The sequence below is a fragment of the Amblyomma maculatum genome, chromosome 3 (genome assembly GCF_055883805.1).
Source record: "Amblyomma maculatum isolate TAMU_Amacu chromosome 3, ASM5588380v1, whole genome shotgun sequence".
Taxonomy (NCBI): domain Eukaryota; kingdom Metazoa; phylum Arthropoda; class Arachnida; order Ixodida; family Ixodidae; genus Amblyomma; species Amblyomma maculatum.
Genome location: NC_139346.1, coordinates 201,076,930 through 201,094,508, shown reverse-complemented (window position 1 = coordinate 201,094,508; position 17,579 = coordinate 201,076,930). Strand labels below are relative to the sequence as shown.

Genomic DNA, 17,579 nt, shown 5'->3' with positions numbered 1-17,579 from the left:
CACTACAGAACTGCAATGCACAGTGCAAAAATTTGGTATGCTGCAAATCTGTTATTACAACATTTCATTTACCCTGCACATGCAAATGTCGTTACCCAACGCATCATAATTCCATAGATACCCTTTCAGTTCAAAAGACCTGCCAGATCGCATGTTCAGTTCATTACTGTTTAAGGAATTAGGATAGTCTCAGATAGTGCATGATCAGTATGGCAGAGGCCCAACATGCAGCAAGCCACTTTTGTCAAAATGTTTCACAATCACTGTTGCAATAGTATAGCAGCAAGTGCTTTCATATTTGCAAAGGTTTAGAAAAGTTATGACATTTTTCTTAAGCAACATTAGACCAGCACAAGTATTGCACCCTTCCATTCTATTATCCACTACCCGTCCATAGGCTTTTCATCGCAAAAGCTTCAACTGCAAATTAGACTGACCCTGAACTCGAGTTTCAATACTGTTTTTACAAGGACATGTCCATGCAATTCTAGTGAAAGGCTCGCATTCATAACTTCTACCCAAGGTACACTGGTTGCTGTTGCTACCCACTACGCCTCTAAAGACTATGGATTATCTGTATACAAGATTCTAAAAATCGGCACCACAATCTGTAAATGAGATTATAAGAAGCATCTTCGGGTTTAACAACAAAGATTGAGACTTTAAAAGAAAACCCGACGTGAAGCTAACCTTTGTGTAACCGCAACTATACTTGGGGACACTTTTTTCTTGGCAACGAGCGCTAAGGTAGGGAGGCGTCTTTAAGCATGTCACTCCGCCATGTAGTTCCGCGCGGCTTACAGTCTGCATAGACGTTGCAGATTATTTCCATTGTTTGCTTCGACAGACAGCGTCTCTGGAACTTGACTAGAATGTTGTCTGGTGAAAACGCTTCTAACCCTTGAGGAGTAGACGAACCGGAATGACCCTAACAAGCAGCTATCGCCATCTTGTCTACAAAGTCGGGGCGTCTCAAAAACCTGCGACAGACATCAGACGAGAACACCCGGTGGAACCAAGAAAAGTGTTTTAGGCATAACTGTTTATTTCGGAAAATAGGTTCAGTGATAAAAAATATGCCGTTAAGCAGCTAGTGCTATGATTTCAATTTGCTTTTGCAGAAACTGCTCATGTAACTAGGGACTATATTCAGCTGTGTAGAAAGATGATGCGTTTCGGCTTTGTAGCTTTGGCTCCACTGCCAAGAAAAAGTGTCCCCTAGTGTAGCCAGGCTCGCACAGATGACAATTCGGTAGCTACATTAAAGTGTAGAAGTACAGCACAGAGCAAGACGAGCATTTCACATCATAAGGTTTAGCGCAGCTATGACGCAGTAATGTATACCAGATGCCTGCTGCACAGGCACACCTGGTGTGTTGCTGTTTTCCCCCATTCTCTCTACCACTCACACACACACACAAACTGCAGCTAAACTTTACAATAATCTTGATCTTCAAATAAACATACACATGCTACACTCTTTGCAATATGGCAACACGAAAGTGGCAAGTACCAAAAAGCACAGTAATACAACAGCAATTTCTTCCGAAATCATTTATTCGCTCGTTCACTGGCAAAGGTGCATGTGACCTTGTCTATACAACCCAGTTGATGTATTTTTTTATACAGCACTATTTACATCAAGAGGAAAACTGTTGGACAGGGGCCAAGTTGGTAGTAGCACACAATAATAGTTAAAAAAAAAATCAGGGGAAAGGGGGGTCAACATAATGATGTGGGTAGCATGCCGCAATAGTTTTTCTGTATCTCGTGCTTCTATTATACCTACAAAAAAAAAATGGAAAAAAAAAAGACAGAAAGGAATGAGGAGCTTATAAAAAATCTCCAAGCACTCGTGATCACTGAACGGAAGACTGATGTCTTGCAGGACACACACCCACCAGGCTCGTATAAAACGACAGCAACAAAGTGCGATGCGCAAGAACATCTTGAGCTGTACGTGAACAGTGCATCAACTTTCTCACAGTCGAGAGTTTTATCCACTGTTTTACTCTACTGTGCTGAGAACGCGACCATGACCCCTTCTGCATCAAAGATTGACAAGTACACCACCATTCAAGAAAAGTACCAATATGCGGTGTCCGAGTGAGGTCCTGAAGAAAATCTGCACTTATTGCAATTTTTCTCCACTTGAAAGAAAAATTGTCACGCTTTTATTTCTTAACCATACTGAGCAGTTTAAAATCCTAACATGTATTGACACTCAAGCTCTGTTCACTACTGCCCTGAATAGGTGAAAACAAGCACAAGCCACATTAGAACACCAGAGTTCTAAAACATGGGGGTGTAAACTTACACAGTTTCTGCTAAATGGACCCCAAAATACACGACAAATGCGCACCCGATGGCATGCCCGCATGATATCCCAGAGATGCAACTCCTTGAATCTTGGTTTAAACCATGCTGTCTTTGCGGAGAGCTTGGAGAGCAAAGAAAAAAAGAGCTTGCCCTTCACAAGCAAGCAGAACTGGACATGCATGCCTAATGTAAACTGCTGCTTTTCTTAGTCTGTTCGCACTAAGGGCGTCAAAATAAAAAGATCTGTGACACCTAGTACGGGCATTTGTACACTTTTGGCGGTTTTGCTCAAGGATCAGATTGTAGGATCCAGAAAAGTACCCCAATCCAAAAGCAAAGCAAAACTTCCTTGTTTTTTCAACCCATTTGATCGCCACGAATTGAGCAGAAGCCCGCCATGGTCACCAGCCTCAGCAGTCCGGAGACGTCTACTGCACAACGATGTGTTGCACCAAAAGAGTTCGTCTTTTCCACCTCGACGGTGCGGGGCCACAATTTTGGCCAGAACCAGAGTGGCATCAAACATTAACACCGATTCTGTGCCTCGAAAAAGTCAGAAAGCAAAATAAAAAAAAAGAAAAAGAAAAGAGGGATCTGTGCCGATCAAAGACTAACTCAACCGGCCACAGCATGGCACGGCACAACAAGAACTAAAAAAAAAAAAAAAAAAAAAAAAAAAAAAAAAAAAAAAAAAAACAAGAAAAAGGACCCGCCTTGCCTTGCCAGACACAGCCAGCAATAGCACATTCTAAATAAAAAGAAAATGGGAGGGGGGAGGGGGGGGGGGGCAACGAGTAAAAACATCGCACTATAGCAGGAAACTACGACGTCAGGATTTAGAGGGGGGGCAATGGTACTGTATTAAAGGAAAAGGGTAGTTCTTTAGCACCATAACAGGCATGCTCCTAGAGAACAAATGGTTTCCAAGATGAAAAAAACTTAGGGGGGTGGGGGGGAGCATAGGTGGGCTGGTAAAAAAAGGAACACACCCAAAAGAAGAAAAACGACCTAATACGCTCTCTCTCTCCCCACTCTCTCAAACAGACCATCATTCAATGGCACTCCTTGCGGGATGATGCGGTCCTGCTCAGAGGACTTCACACTGCATCAGTTAAAGAAAGAGGAGGGGGGGAAAGGGGGAACAACCGAGGGCCAGGTCAACACACCACCAACCATGCCACGGCGGCGGCCAGGGATGCTAATCACTACAACAAGGAGGGGGAGAGGGTAGAGGTACGAGAGAAAAGATGATCGTCGCTCTCCTGTGTGGCCATTAGACCAAACGGGTGGCCCGGGCAGCCTGCCAACACTAGTAGGACAACACAGAGCCAATTTTGAATACATTATTCCCGGTTCCTGTCATGACTGGGTTTCACAGGGACTGCGATTCACTTCGCAAGCACCGGCCATTCATAGAGTCGCGAGTTTCTCGCGCCGCACTGAAACTTCTACTTCACGTGACAGTCATCGGCACAGAACACCATTTCTGGTAACATGCTTTCAATTATGTTTGGATGATAGTGTGGCTGCAAGCCACAAAGAATTTATAAAATGAACAAAACAAAAAGAATGACGCACGAGAGAGCTGCACCAGATTCCGATGCAATGACACAAGCAGCCTTCTGCACCATGGAGTGGAAACAACTGGCGCTGTGTCAGTATTTAGGACATTAAATTATCAAACAGGCGAGTGCTCAACAAAAATTAGTCTGAGGACACACGGGTTCTTTCAGTGCCAACTGGACAAAGCTAAGGGCATTGACTTCACATGGCCATCAGTTTTTATTTCGCACATCTCAGCGACATCAGACCTAATGAAATTACACACCTATGACAGCCAGTGAAGTTCAGTATTAATTTAAACAGCGTGAACAAGAAGACACAGGACAAGATAAAAGGAAGCCACAGTACAAGCGCTTGTACTGTGGCTTCCTTTTATCTTGTCCTGTGTCTTCTTGTTCGCGCTGTATAAATTAATAATGGATGTTTTACCAACTCGCCCAACAAAGTATCTTGGTAAATGAAGTTCAGAGTGCACAACAGAAGGCCAACAGATGCAAAGTAGCATTTAAAAAAATTATTTGAAACTTTCTTTTTTCTATATTGTCAAACTGTGACTTCACTTCACTTCAGACAGTTAGTTATCCAATATGCTCAGGAGCACTGATCGAAGGGTTGTGCTTCTGCGACAAATACAGATAGCTGTGCTTCTAAAGCACCTTTGTAATACTAAAGTATGCAGATTCCTTTTATTTCCCATACCCTAATGGTATAATAGCTGATACCAATCGCATGGCAGTGGCTTTGACAGCAACAGCACTATGTACCTAAAGCATTGATCACTCAATGCATTTAAAGCTGGCCATGTGGCATGCATATTGAAATCTCCACCTTGCAGTCTTATATTCCAACTGCGAGAGTATAGAAATAATTCCTCTAAAAAAAAAAAAACTACTGCAGAATAAGCATCTTGGCCACGACAAATGGCACACCATCCCCAAATTGCATTTGAAATATGCAGTATATGATGCCAAGCTAGACACAATCCTCCCTGAAAACCTTCCCACACTGGCTTCAAAAAAGAATTCTCGTGCAACCCAACTCTGCACTACTATAGCTGCTAGTCTGAAATATGTACTGCTCTTCACAAGTTCCCAAGCCTGCCAGCTTGAGAATGGAACAATGACTAAGCCAAGCAGCAACCAAGCAAACTGCACTCTCAAATGTTTTTGCATGCCCTACCGTTGCTTCTGGTCCTTTGGCACTGATCTTTTGCACCGGACATCACGCCTTGGCACTAAAGAAAGGTCTCCTAAAGCTCACAGCTAACTGTAGGGGACCAAAATTAGTTCTACTAGCAGTATAAACCAAGCATGCACCAAGAAAACCAGCTTGATTCAGTCAATTGGTGGAGCTTTGAGAAGAATCAAGCAAAATGGGTATAAGAGGCCTGACCAGTTTGTGTCCACAGATAACACTGAAAGATTCATGCTTCATTCATCCAAGGGTACACATGGCTCGTGCTCCTGCACACTCCACCCCTTATACCCCAAAGCACCCTTTAGTATCATTTAGAAAAAAAAAAAGGCCTTTGGCAGGGCCTCTGTTTCGTCGTGGCAGATTGCCGAGGCCACCCGTAGTGGAGAGTAAATAGGGGAGAGGGGAGGGAGGCAGAGGAGGCCTCAGAGGGCTGTGTGGGTGAAGGAGCTGGCACTGTTGCTGTGGGCTAGGCTGAGGGTGCTGCCTGCCAGGCTGTCCGCGTCTGATGAGCCCAGGGACTCCCGCGAGGCATCCGCTATCTCGACCGGATTGAAGCCCATGTGGGCACTCTCCTCGTCAAAAGCCTCGATCTCACGTGCCTGCCGCTCACACAGCAGTCGTTGCCGCTCAGCTCGCTCTTCCTGGAACTGCTGCTTCTCTAGCTCCATCTGCAAGGAGAGGGCACACAAAGCTGCAACTGTACACTACTGCCAGCTGCATGGGAATGCGCGCACACAGAAAGTATCCGAAGCATCTATGAACAAAGCAATGACCACAGAGCAATGATGCACAAAGGTCAGTGGTGCATAATATAACATGACGTACAGTCGAGCGCACCTATAATGAACATGACAGACAGTCATGCGTGTTCCGTTCGCTGCATCCGAATTTCATAACAAGTGAACTTACCCTATTTCAACAAAAAAAAAATTGCAAAGTTTGATCAAAATTCTAGATACTCCTTTAAAAAGCTGCTCATAAACATCTGTATCTTCAAAGCAGGCATTATTAAGCTCCTTTCTAAGTTCTCAAACCTTTCTAAGACCCTTTCTAGGAATCAGGTACTTTACGAATGCAATAATGTTGATAGCAGTTGAGGCGTTCATGGCATTTGGAGACAGGTCGCCATCCACCTCTTTGATTCTCGACAAGGAAGCAGAGACAAAGCTACTACAGTGAATGCGTACGCATGGTGCACTAGTAGTCTGTGTCCGCTGCCTGTGCACTGCCTTTATGCAGAAGTAGCACAGGAGGTGGAAAGCCAACTCGGCCAGCGACGCACGCCCCGGACCTGGTGAGCCAGCAAGGTATATTTCATGACTAGTACTGAGACCTCAAATCAGTGCGGCATCACCCTTTGGTGATGCCCCTTGCTCCCACTTACCACTCTTTAGCCACTATACTAGATGCTTTATCCAACCAAGGTACACAGATGCGCAGATTGAATTTAAAGCAAAAGCTCTAACTCAATGACATTGAAACCAAACCAGGATCAGTGGACACGTGAACCACAACGAGACGGCCAACTCGGCCGCGCGAGGACTAACCAACCACGCGGCTGCAAGCACGGCCGACTCGGAGTCTTGGTCGCGGCGCAGTGCCAAGGACAAGATGACCACCTTCAACGAAATAGTGAAACGGTACAGACTGAACAGACAGACTATGCCGCCACCTCACCCGGGGCTTACCCGGAAGGAGGCAGTGTTATACAGACAGTTACAGACGGGGTCCCTGCTCACCCCGGTGCTAGCTAAGCACATGTGTCCGAGTGTGCACGCGAGCGACATGTGTAGACTGTGCGCGAAGGAGAGAGCCACCGCGGCTCACATCCTTTGGAACTGTAGCGTAAACCCGCGCGAAGCCAGCGAGAAGACGACGATCCCGCCGCAGCTAGAGGCTGCAACGAAGAGCTGTGATCAAGAGACACAACTCAAGGCCGTCCAGCAGGTCTCGGCAGCTCTAGAGAGGCAGCGACCGAGCGAAACCGAGGAGAGGGGGGGCAGCACCCCCAAGAAGGGGGCGGCGGCCCTCTCGAACCCGCGGAAGTAGCGAGGGACGTAACAAGACCTCAAGGAGCACAACGCACGAGACTGACGTAGTGGGCGTGTCACGGTAAAAGCTTGTCCTCCCTGCTTGGAGGGAGCCTAACCGATTCTGCAGGCATTTTAAATAAAAGTTGTTCTCTCTCTCTCTCTCAACCACACCACAATAAAGGCAGGAAGGAGGGTGTGAAAGAAAAAGAGGTACCATAGTAAAGGGCTATGAATAATTTTGACCTCCTAGGGATCTTTAACGTGCCCTGACATTGCACAGCACATGAACGCTTTTGCATTTCGCCTCCATCAAAACATGGCTGCCGCCGTCGGATTGAAACCCGGGTACTCCAGTTCAGTGACAGAGACAGAAGACAGTGACAGAACCACAGCGGTGGGTGCTTAACCCTATTTAAAAGGAGATATGAGGGTCTTCAAAAGCCGTTTTTATTTTTCAACTTATCTTTTTGAATCTTACCATGAAGAACAGAATGCCAATTTCAAATATGCATTTAGATTTGAAATATTTCATTTCAAGGAGAGGATATGACAAAAAAACTATCCTAATTAATTTATTTTTTGAGGACCATTTTTGTCATTTCTGTTCAGAAAAGATCTCATTTAGGATCATGCAGACATTTCAAAGGTTCTCCTAAAGCTTTCCTTTTTTTCTCAATTGTGATATGCAGTAGAATCTCGATGATACGCATTTTACAGGGTCGTAAAAAAATTTGTATCATCAAAACAAAACAAAAAATAAGACAGAAGCATGGAAAGACAGTTGCGCAGACCTGTTTACAGCTGAGAAGGTTTGTTACGGTCGTGCGCTCACAACTCACCACTCACGGTGCGCATAGCGCGACAGACGATCGCAAAATCTGCAATGTGCGGGCCGCGTGCGTCCGCAAATTTCTCACAGTGCGTACAGCACAAGAGATGGCGACGTGCTGGCCACGTAGTGCCACAGGCTGCTCATGATGCATACAGTGCAACTAGCGGTTGCGAAGTCTATGATGCGGCCTGTGCGTGCCCATCCCTGTGCACCACCGACGACTACCCACGGCTGCACACAGCTGCAAACTTTTCGCGGCACGGAAAACAATCGCAATGCTGGCGATGTGCGGCCCACCCGCCTCCGTTTACTTTTCACGACGCATACAGCACGATGAGAGATGGTGACATGCGGGCCGCGCAGCAAACTGCGCGCAGATCGCGATTGCGGAGCCAACAATGTGCGGTGCGAGCGTGCCTGCCGCCGCCAACTGCTGCGGTTGCGACGGCTGCGGTTTGTGGGCCACACGCCGCTGAAATTCGACAATCCGACAGAAAATCACGACGCTGGCGAGGTACTGGCCCCGCATCATCGTAAACTGCTCATGATGCGTCATACAGCGCAGCGAGCGATCGCGGAGTGGATTTACGGGCAGTGTGTAGTGCTCAAGGTTGCAGTCGCAGTTTGTGCGTTGGTGCGGGAGAGTGTTCATGCACATTGCACACAATGCATTCCAGCCGGGGAATTTCGCGAATTCGTATCATCCCTAAATTCGTATCAACTGGATTCTTATAACTAAGATTTTACTGCATTAGCAAATAGACTAAATTTTGGTTAATTACTGCCACATACTTTCATCTTTCCAGCTTTGGTATTTATTTATGACCAAGAAATGACACATGAATTTCTTTATATTTAGAATGTGCAGTGGACATTTTGCAATGTATGCATGCTCCTAAAATAGGTCTTCTCTAATGAGGAATTACCATAAATGCACGTAAGAAAAGGACAAATTATTTTGCCATATCGTCTCTTCCTGATGGGATATTTTAAACTAAAATGCATATCTAAAATCACCATTCCATTCAGAACATGCATGCCAAGTTTTAAGACGTGTTGGCAAATAAAGTTTTCAAGACCCTCATCCTCCATTACGTAAGGTAAACCTCTGCCATTTTTTATACCTGTCTTACAGGAGGGTCGACACTTTTATAAAGGAGGAGGTGTTGCACGGGACCTGGCAAATGCTCTTTAGTCTTCGCACAGGCAGGAAGCACATCTTATGGCTGCTTATGACTGCGGTGACTAGTCTTCAGGTCTCCCGTTCATTATAACCAGCTGCTGCAGTCACAGTTGTTTGCTAGTTTAACATATAATATGACGGTAGCTTCTTGTTCATAATAAGCGAGCGTTCCTCATAACTGAGCTGACATGCACTAGCTCACTGCGCAGCAGAATAGAGTTCAAGAAATTTTGTGGCTTGTGCCTTGGAATATTATATTATTAAGAAATTATTCACGTTATTATTACATCAAGATTATACTACAATACTAGCCAGGATAGTGACAGTATAAAGCCTTTTAACATTAGTACAAAGAGACTGCACATGCAGATGGCTATACTGCCTCCTGTGAAGCTCACGGTGTCCACGTCTGCAGTGTCTCCTCATCAGTTTCTATATGCTTTCATAACACACTTGTTCTGACAACTTACGTCGCATGGCCAATCGATTAGTTGCAAATTTACATCCACACAGGCCATGTTCCATGGTGGAAATATGTTCCATGGTGGAACATATTTATATGTATTTGGCAACTCGAAGTTAGTAATTAAATGTAAAGGCAGTAACTGAAACTGAACCCGTAACTGAGGCCAGATATGCCTTAACTGCTTGATGTAGCAACAGTGTGAGGAAAGCCCGCCCTGCATGCTCTGGCTGCATAGCCACAGAAAGCTGTTCCCAAGTATAGTCACTTGACAGAGTCATGCCCGTGATTTTTCAGTTATGAAACTGGCACTGAATTTTCTGAATAATTGTGCCTTTAATGCAATCACATTAACACAACTGGGTGGCTCACCAGCCCAGTGGGGAAGCTCACCTTCTGCTCGAGCAAGGCCCTGCGCACCGACACGCGCTCCTGGAGCTCGTGGCGCTCCCGGTTGCGTTGGGCCTCAGCTTGCATGCGGATCTTGGACTGGAAGGCCATGAGAAGCTCCAACTCCTGCTGCAACTGTTCCTTCAGCTGGCGCACCTCCGTGTCCTGAGATTCGTCCAGCCGGATCTGCAAGTGCCAGCAGAAACGGCATTCATATGTGCCGTCTTGCCTGTTGCACTAAACGGAGACAAAAAAAACAAACAGCCACTATCGTGAAAGAAGAAACGGTAGGCTGCCAACACTGACCGACTGCTTCTGGAGCATCTCGGCGATGCTCTGCTCGTACTGCTCGCCCAGGATGGCCAGCTTGCGGATCTGCTCCTCCTTGAGCTTCTTGATGACCGCCTTCTGGTCGTCACGTGGCGTCGACGCCAGCACCTGACTCTTCCACGCCTTGTACTGGCGTGTCTGGATCTTGCACGTCTCGCGGAACTGCTTGCGGATCTGCAGCTCTTTGTGCTTGAGGCTCTTGGGCTGCTGCTTGACGGCCTGCGCGTGCCGCTTGTGCAGCTCACGCTCCCTCCGCCCGCAGTACTCGTGTTGGTTGGCCAGCTCTGTCTGGTGCTGCTTGCGCACCTGCTCCTCGCGCAGCTGGTGGACACCGCGCTGCTGCCGGTACTCCAGCTCCTGGGTGGTCTCGTGGTGGCGCAGCAGCATCGAGTGGGCCTCCTCCAGCTGGCTCTGCCGCTTGGCCAGCTCCTCACGCAGCAGCTCCTGCTCGAGGCGGTGGTATTGGAGGAGCCGCCGGCGCCGGTACTTGCGCACCTCCAGCCGCAGGTAGTCGGCCTGGTGCCTCTGCAGCCGCTGCAGGTCATCTGCTTGCCGTTGCTGCAGCTGGGCCTTGTGGCCCCGCAAGGCGGCATCGCTGTCACTCTCCCCGCTGCTGCTCAGCTCCTTCTTGAGCTTCTCCTTGCGGTACTTGTACTCCACCTTTTGCTGCTGCTGGAAGCGCTTGGTCTCTTCTTCCTGCTGCTGCACGATGGTCCGCGTCAGTCGCTTCTCCCCGGCCAGGTTATGCTTCAGCTGTCCACCACGACATGTGCAACAAGGGAGAGAGAAGCTGTTGTTGGGCACAGTTTCCAACCACATATAGACGGGAACTGCACTTCAAAATCTAGGCATTTCAAACTATACTTCCAAGATCGTTTTATCACCCGCAAAGATTCACAGAAGCCAGCAGACAAATGAGACATCAAAACTGACCTGACCCAATCCCAGATGACAAAGCAACTCATAGACCTTCGAATTTTGTGTCTGTCAACATGCTAAAACACAAGTCAAAATCATACAAATTAATCAGATTCCTTTTATGTATGCCCATGTTTTATTCTTTTTTTTTCCCCGGCTCAAATGAAAGTTTACAAACTGGAATGAGGGAGATGTAGCCAACTGCCTTTGAGCACACAGTCGCAAAAACTATGACATTCTTTTTGCCAGTTATGAATTGGAGCACAAGGGAGCAACACTGCATGCTTTGCATAAACGGTCAGCCACAGAGAGCACTGCATAATGCTTTAGCAGGACAAATATATACTGCACTTCAGGTAATGCTTTGCTACAGAAGACAAAAACCATCATGCTAAGATGACAAAATTCTCACCTTCTTCTCCAGGTCCTGCTGATGCTTCATTTGTAATTTTTCTAGTTCTTTACTAAATTGTTGTAACAATGTTTCATATTCCTTGTCTAGCTTCTGCTTGTGATCATCCATTTCTTGTATACACTTTGCTTCCATCTGGAACCAATACACAATTTTGGGGAACTGCAACCTCAAGGACTCGCCTATCCTTCACATCATTCATAGTGCCATATGCAAACTAGATTAAGATCAGAAACACAGTCTAAAATAAAAAAAATGTTCACAAAAGAACTATGCAATAAAAAACCTTCTTGAGCATATTACTAAAATTGACGGAGCACACATTTGAAGCACCCACTTTCCACAACCACTTCCAGAGTTTCTATCTCCCGATAAACCTTTGCGGCCTCTGGCGTATTGGCATCAGTTCTGTAGACCCTCTGAAAATTTTAAATCTAGCCAACTCTTCTGATAAGCCCAAGTCATTCAACTCATAAACAATACCTAGTTAATAAAAAATTTTGTGCTGCCAAAAGAGCGGTACTGAATTAGTTTGCATGTCTAGATGCCCAACCATTTTCGTAAAGTTATGGCGCACTACGGTGGTCTTGCAAGAGAAACGCAATTTGTTGCAATCTCTTTTCGAGTATAACAAACTTTTTTGAGAGGCAAGGGCATTGCCATCAGTTTTTAGTAAACAATGACACATGCCCCCGGATGAGTGATGCATTTAGTCATTGAGCAACAATGGCGCGGTTTATATGAGAGACATCAACTGATACTTAAACTATTCAAATCCACAAACAATTTTGGTTGTTCATATCCCTTAGCAACCAAAAATTTGATATTGGCATATGCAAAAAGATAAGTGTGAAACTGGTTCCATAAAAAAAAAGTGCAAAATCAAGTTTCGAATCCTGGTATCATCAGAGTGCAATAGGCCTTAATGGAAAACACGCAGAAGCCAGCAGCTGCAACGAAGTTGGTGGAAATGTCACTCACCTGCTCCAGTGCTTTCTGGTGCTGGCGCCGCATACGTTTGTAGCCTGACATTTGTTCATGCATCTGGTTCTCTTGCTCATGCTCCTTCATCTGGCGCGTCACTATAGACGTTGTCCGTATGGTAGCAAAATTGTTGGTGGCCCCTGCGTCCGTGCTGTTCAAGCTGGCTGACGATGAATTCTGCACATGAAACATGCACATACGTACACTGGCATCAGGAGAGCTGGAAAAACTCCCTAAACAAGAAACCAGCAGAAGAGCTCGGCACTAAACCACCTGCCAAAATCTAGAATATTCATTCCAGCTGGCCACAAACAGTTTGAATTAAAGGTATGACCTTCACTGTCGAAAAAAATCATACAGCGTTGTAAAAATCTAATGCCCACGCTACAGTATAGACCGCTTATAATGTCAGTCGCGGGGGCTGCGAAAATCAACACTATAACCAAAACATTCTTTTTCTGGCCAAAATACATGCCAGATGGGTAGCTTCCCTTTAGAAATCATCTTATTAATCAATGAACAAAAAGCAAACTACTAAGTCCACTGCAAGCTTTAATTAGTTTTAGTATACACTGCGTAGTACAACCGCAAGAATTACCATGCCCGCGGCGGCAGAACTGCATATGCACTTGTCCTCAACGCATGTCCAGCTTCACGAAGGCGGTCAAGCTAACCCCCACAGTCACGCTGCACGCGGTATGCTAAAGCCTGCTTTCGTTCCCACAAAGAATGCGAGGTGTCTTGGAATGAGGCCTTTCGATTGGAACACAAGCCTTGCGGTGAGGCTGACAAAGGAATCCTCATTTATTGTTTAGTGCACTATTGTGGACGCCCATGACATTGCACCTCCGTTTTGCTTCGGCAGGACCGTTCTGTCATCGCAAATACTGCCTCGTGCAAATCGTTCGGCGCATGTCACAGGAAGCTAGCCGAAGATCTGTTCCTGCGGCGCATTAACGTTTGACAGTTCGCCGCTTCGTGAAAAATGCGGTGCTGCCATTCCGCGACTGCACTTGAACAAAGGCATAATCACAGGCAGCCTTTTCACCCGCTCTTTTTCGAAAAAAGCAATATGCCAGTAAAGGCATGGCAACAAAACGTGGTGCGACCTAGATGCATGGAAAAGAGAAAAGCAAAACAACGGCAGGGGGAAAAAAAGAGTAGCTATTGCGCAATCTTGCGCAAGAACGGAAGCAACGCGTGGAGACTGAAAGGGAGGAAAAGAGCGGTGCAAGCAGAATGTGCACTTGTGTTGCACCCTAAACACATGGTGCGATGAGCTGTGCCATGCAGAAAAGCCTGGTGCAGCGAAGTGTGCTCACTGTTCCGCCCTGGCACCGAGCAGATTTCAAAACCGCACTATAACCGGTTTCACTTCGTGCAACCACGTAATACGCGGCATGACTTTACATTGGGTCCTATGGGAGGCAGAGCTGTGGCAGACAAAAACCGCGTTATAACTGGTCCCACACTCTAAGCAATTACGTTTTAAGTGATCTCCACTGTACTAGGACACGTCAAAATCACATTTCAGTTGCATGACATTCCAATTCAATACATTTCCTGCGCTAATTTCCAAAGTCAGCAAAAATAACATTCACATCCTATTGCAATGACACTGCTGCAAACATGCTCTATTTTTCTCCGTTAGCTAGTTTTGTGCATTGGTCATTTCTGCTGCATTATGATTATAAATTACAGTGAGAGAGGCACCTCCAGTGCTAGCCTCGTTTCCTGTGAGGACAGCTGCTGCCACGTAAAGAATGCAGTGTATTTAAAACAAACCCCTACTCTTTTTACTGGCAACCAGATACATAAATTGTAAACCAATCAGAGAGCTTTTTGCTGCATGATTTTGAAAAATGGTGAATCAATGGAGGTGTATGCGGTGGCCATATTGCAATAGTTAATTCGGTGGGCGAGCTGGGCACTTGTTTGCCATGATTTGTAAAGTTTTACTAAGATGGTACTCTATGCATACCTGTTGGGCATTACTTGTATCTACCGTCAACACATAGCAACAATTCACACTGCTGTTAAATTAATGTGGTTGCTTTTTTTCTATTTCTCTTCATTGTTGAAAATGGGTGGTACGACAGGCTGTTTTGTGCGCATGGCAGCCAATGGGTTAAGATATGAACAGCCCCGTTTTATCCCTTACAGAACTCGGTTCGTATTCGCACAGTCTATGTGCGGAAGAACTTTAGCAACACATCCGGTACTTCCAATGACCATGGCGAATTGGGACCGCTTCCTCATTGTTTCCGAATCCTTCACCCTCTTACAGCAATGCATTTTGTAGAAGCTGCAACGGTGGCCATCTCCTGCCATTTTTTTTGCCCCTCAGGCTATGTTCCCAAGATCTGGCCCGCTCGTATGTAAGCACATATATGTTCTAGGATGCTTCGTCTCCTTGCCCCTAAGACGTTGCAAGGAAATTACTCTGTCTCTCCCCGTTGCGTCTCCGCGAGAATGACCCTCTCCAGTTAGCTTCACCTCCTTGCATTACTAAAGAACTGCAGAGACCGCCACAGTGGCTGAGCACCGCTGCTCTCCAGCTCTTCATGCCACGTGCCCTGCGGCTCGGCCAGGTCGTACGTTGGAACACACGCGCTTTACCGCTAAAATATTATATGACCCTAACTTGCAGAAAGTTTTTATGCAGTACCTGGGAATAATAGTAATAATAATCGGTTCACAGGAAAGAAAAGAGCAGTATCTGTCACACTTGCCTCGGTGGACACCAGTACCGCGCCATAAGGGAAAGGTGGAAAGTGTGAGAGAAAGTGGAGAGAGAGAAAGAGGAGCTTTAGTGGAGGGCTACGGAGTAATTTCGACCACCTGGGGATCTTTAACGTGCGCTCACATCGCACAGCACACTGATGCCGGCAAAACGCAGCCGCCGCGGTCGGGATCGAACCCGGGTGCTTTAGCACAGTAGTCGGGCGTCTCACCACTGCACCACAACTGTCATTTGGGAACATACTGTGTCATTTGGGAACAAATATATATATATAAATATATTTGGGAATGGGACAAAAACTGTAACTCTATCAGAGATTTTTACAGCTCGCCATTTTGAACATGCGAACTGAGAATGTATCAATGAGTTTCTACCTAATCCAGGCTGTGCAAAGCCAACTAAGGTTGCCCAAACCATGTTTTATCAGAATATTATGGCCAATGCGCAAAGAGAAAAAAAAATATCCTACAAAGAAGTTTGCTCTGCAAGCTCACTCCGAGTGAAGCAACATGAAAATTTTCTCATAACAGCTTCTTCAATGTCGCAGCCTCAGTGCCACAAAGCAATTTAGAAGGGGGAGGACGTACACTGTCCCGCGGATGCCGGAAGGAGGACGGCGGGTAGGAGTCCATCTCGGAGGCGGGGGGCAGGCTGCTGGTGCTGCTGCTGTGGCTGCCCGCGCTCACGTTGCTGCTGCTCTGCTGGCTTTGGTTCGAGCGCAGGCTGCTGCTCTTGCTGCCCTCGCCCCCACCATTGCCCGCACTGCTGCCCCCATTGCCCCCGCTGCCCTGGTCATCCTCCTGTGGAGAAGGCACGAGATTTGAAACACACAGCTAGGCTTCAAGCTTAGAATTATGATCCTCACTGCCATTTATTTCCTTACAACATGCAATGTCAGACTGAAGCAGGCTAACAAGGAAGTAGAATCAGTGGCCAGCAAAAAGCAAAGATTCGCAGTTAATGGTGCCGCTGAGGAAGCACAGCTCTACCAACCAACATAAATGTTACAGGACCAGACAGTTGGGCTTACCGTCGAGTCATCCTCAACCTCCACAACATTAGCCTCGTTGTTCTCTTGCGAATCGATCATGAGAATTTTTTTCATTTTGCGGTAGTTGAGGTTGTCCAGTTCCCGGACTGCCGCTTTCGTCCGCTGGATTAGGTCCACTATCACCTTGCCTGAACGTGGTCGTGTCATGAATGGATGCTGAAAACACAAATGCACAAACATATGTAGGCTTGTTTACATGTACTGCTTCAGCTAGGAGTAGAGCAGACAAAGAATAGTTGGCACCAAAGTAAAAGCAACATGATATCGCACCTGTAATAAGTTCACGGCTGTCGGCCTATCTGTAGGGTTCTTCTGCAGGCAGGAATTAACAAAATGCCTGAAGACGTCCGACCTGCGAAATGAGCATTATTAACTTGTTAGAACAAACCACAGAGAACAATGATTTCGTCACAGGCATACAATGAACAAGTATGGAAGAAGACACCCTGTATGATCGTTTGCATTACCTGCACTGTTTTCAGCAGCAGCAGTGTCAGATAGGCACAAGAGATACACAGCAAGCAAACGCTGTCCTTCCAAGCCTTCTACTTCAACACAGGGCTGAAGATGAAACCTGTGCGCCGTCTCACATGCAGTGGTCATGGCAGCCACCATTGACAGCTCTCAAAGCTCGCCAGAAGTTTACGATGGAGCTTCTTTACCAGAAAAGTACTGAAGGACCCTGAAGGACCCTGGCAGCGCCAGCCTGGACTTTGGTTACCTTCTTGGTAACTTAGCCTCAGCTCCTACCTTACTGAAATTTTTACTTTGCAAACTACAGCACTGAAATCCATTTGCAGTCCTTGTACTGATAAGCTCATCAGCACCTCTAAACTGATACAGAACAACTTTGCTTAATTTGCTCTGCCAAACTAAGGTAACACTCCTAGTGTAACACCCATGAGAGCCCACTAGGGTAAAGAAGACATGCGCATTGAAAAACAGCGATTCTTTGTTATATAAAATTTGTTATTTTTGCTGTTTAAAATCCCTGATCATTTTTCTTTCGCATATAAAGAAAGACAACAGCCACAAATAATAGTGGAAGCATTATAAAACTCGAGTATTTGTGGTGGCTATGAGAGGTGCAAACCTGACCCATCTTGAAGCACATGATGCAGATCGACAGGCTTATGCTTTTGCTCATTAAGGGACAGGAAA

At 46.2% G+C, this 17,579-nt stretch overlaps 1 protein-coding gene across 2 annotated transcripts in view; it reads right to left on the bottom strand.

The window, feature by feature from the left end:
* Positions 1–1,539: 1,539 nt before the first annotated feature.
* Positions 1,540–17,579, bottom strand: part of Tao (Serine/threonine-protein kinase Tao) — a 34,396-nt gene continuing 18,356 nt past the window's right edge. For both annotated transcript variants that reach the window (XM_084599259.1, XM_084599260.1), the window contains 8 exons: positions 16,689–16,770; positions 16,398–16,574; positions 15,955–16,167; positions 12,622–12,801; positions 11,641–11,775; positions 10,287–11,063; positions 9,984–10,166; positions 1,540–5,747 (listed from right to left, as the gene is read on the bottom strand). In XM_084599259.1, coding sequence (XP_084455385.1) covers positions 5,502–5,747; positions 9,984–10,166; positions 10,287–11,063; positions 11,641–11,775; positions 12,622–12,801; positions 15,955–16,167; positions 16,398–16,574; positions 16,689–16,770 — 1,993 coding nt within the window. In that variant the 3' untranslated portion in view covers positions 1,540–5,501. The remainder of the gene's footprint in view (positions 5,748–9,983; positions 10,167–10,286; positions 11,064–11,640; positions 11,776–12,621; positions 12,802–15,954; positions 16,168–16,397; positions 16,575–16,688; positions 16,771–17,579) is intronic.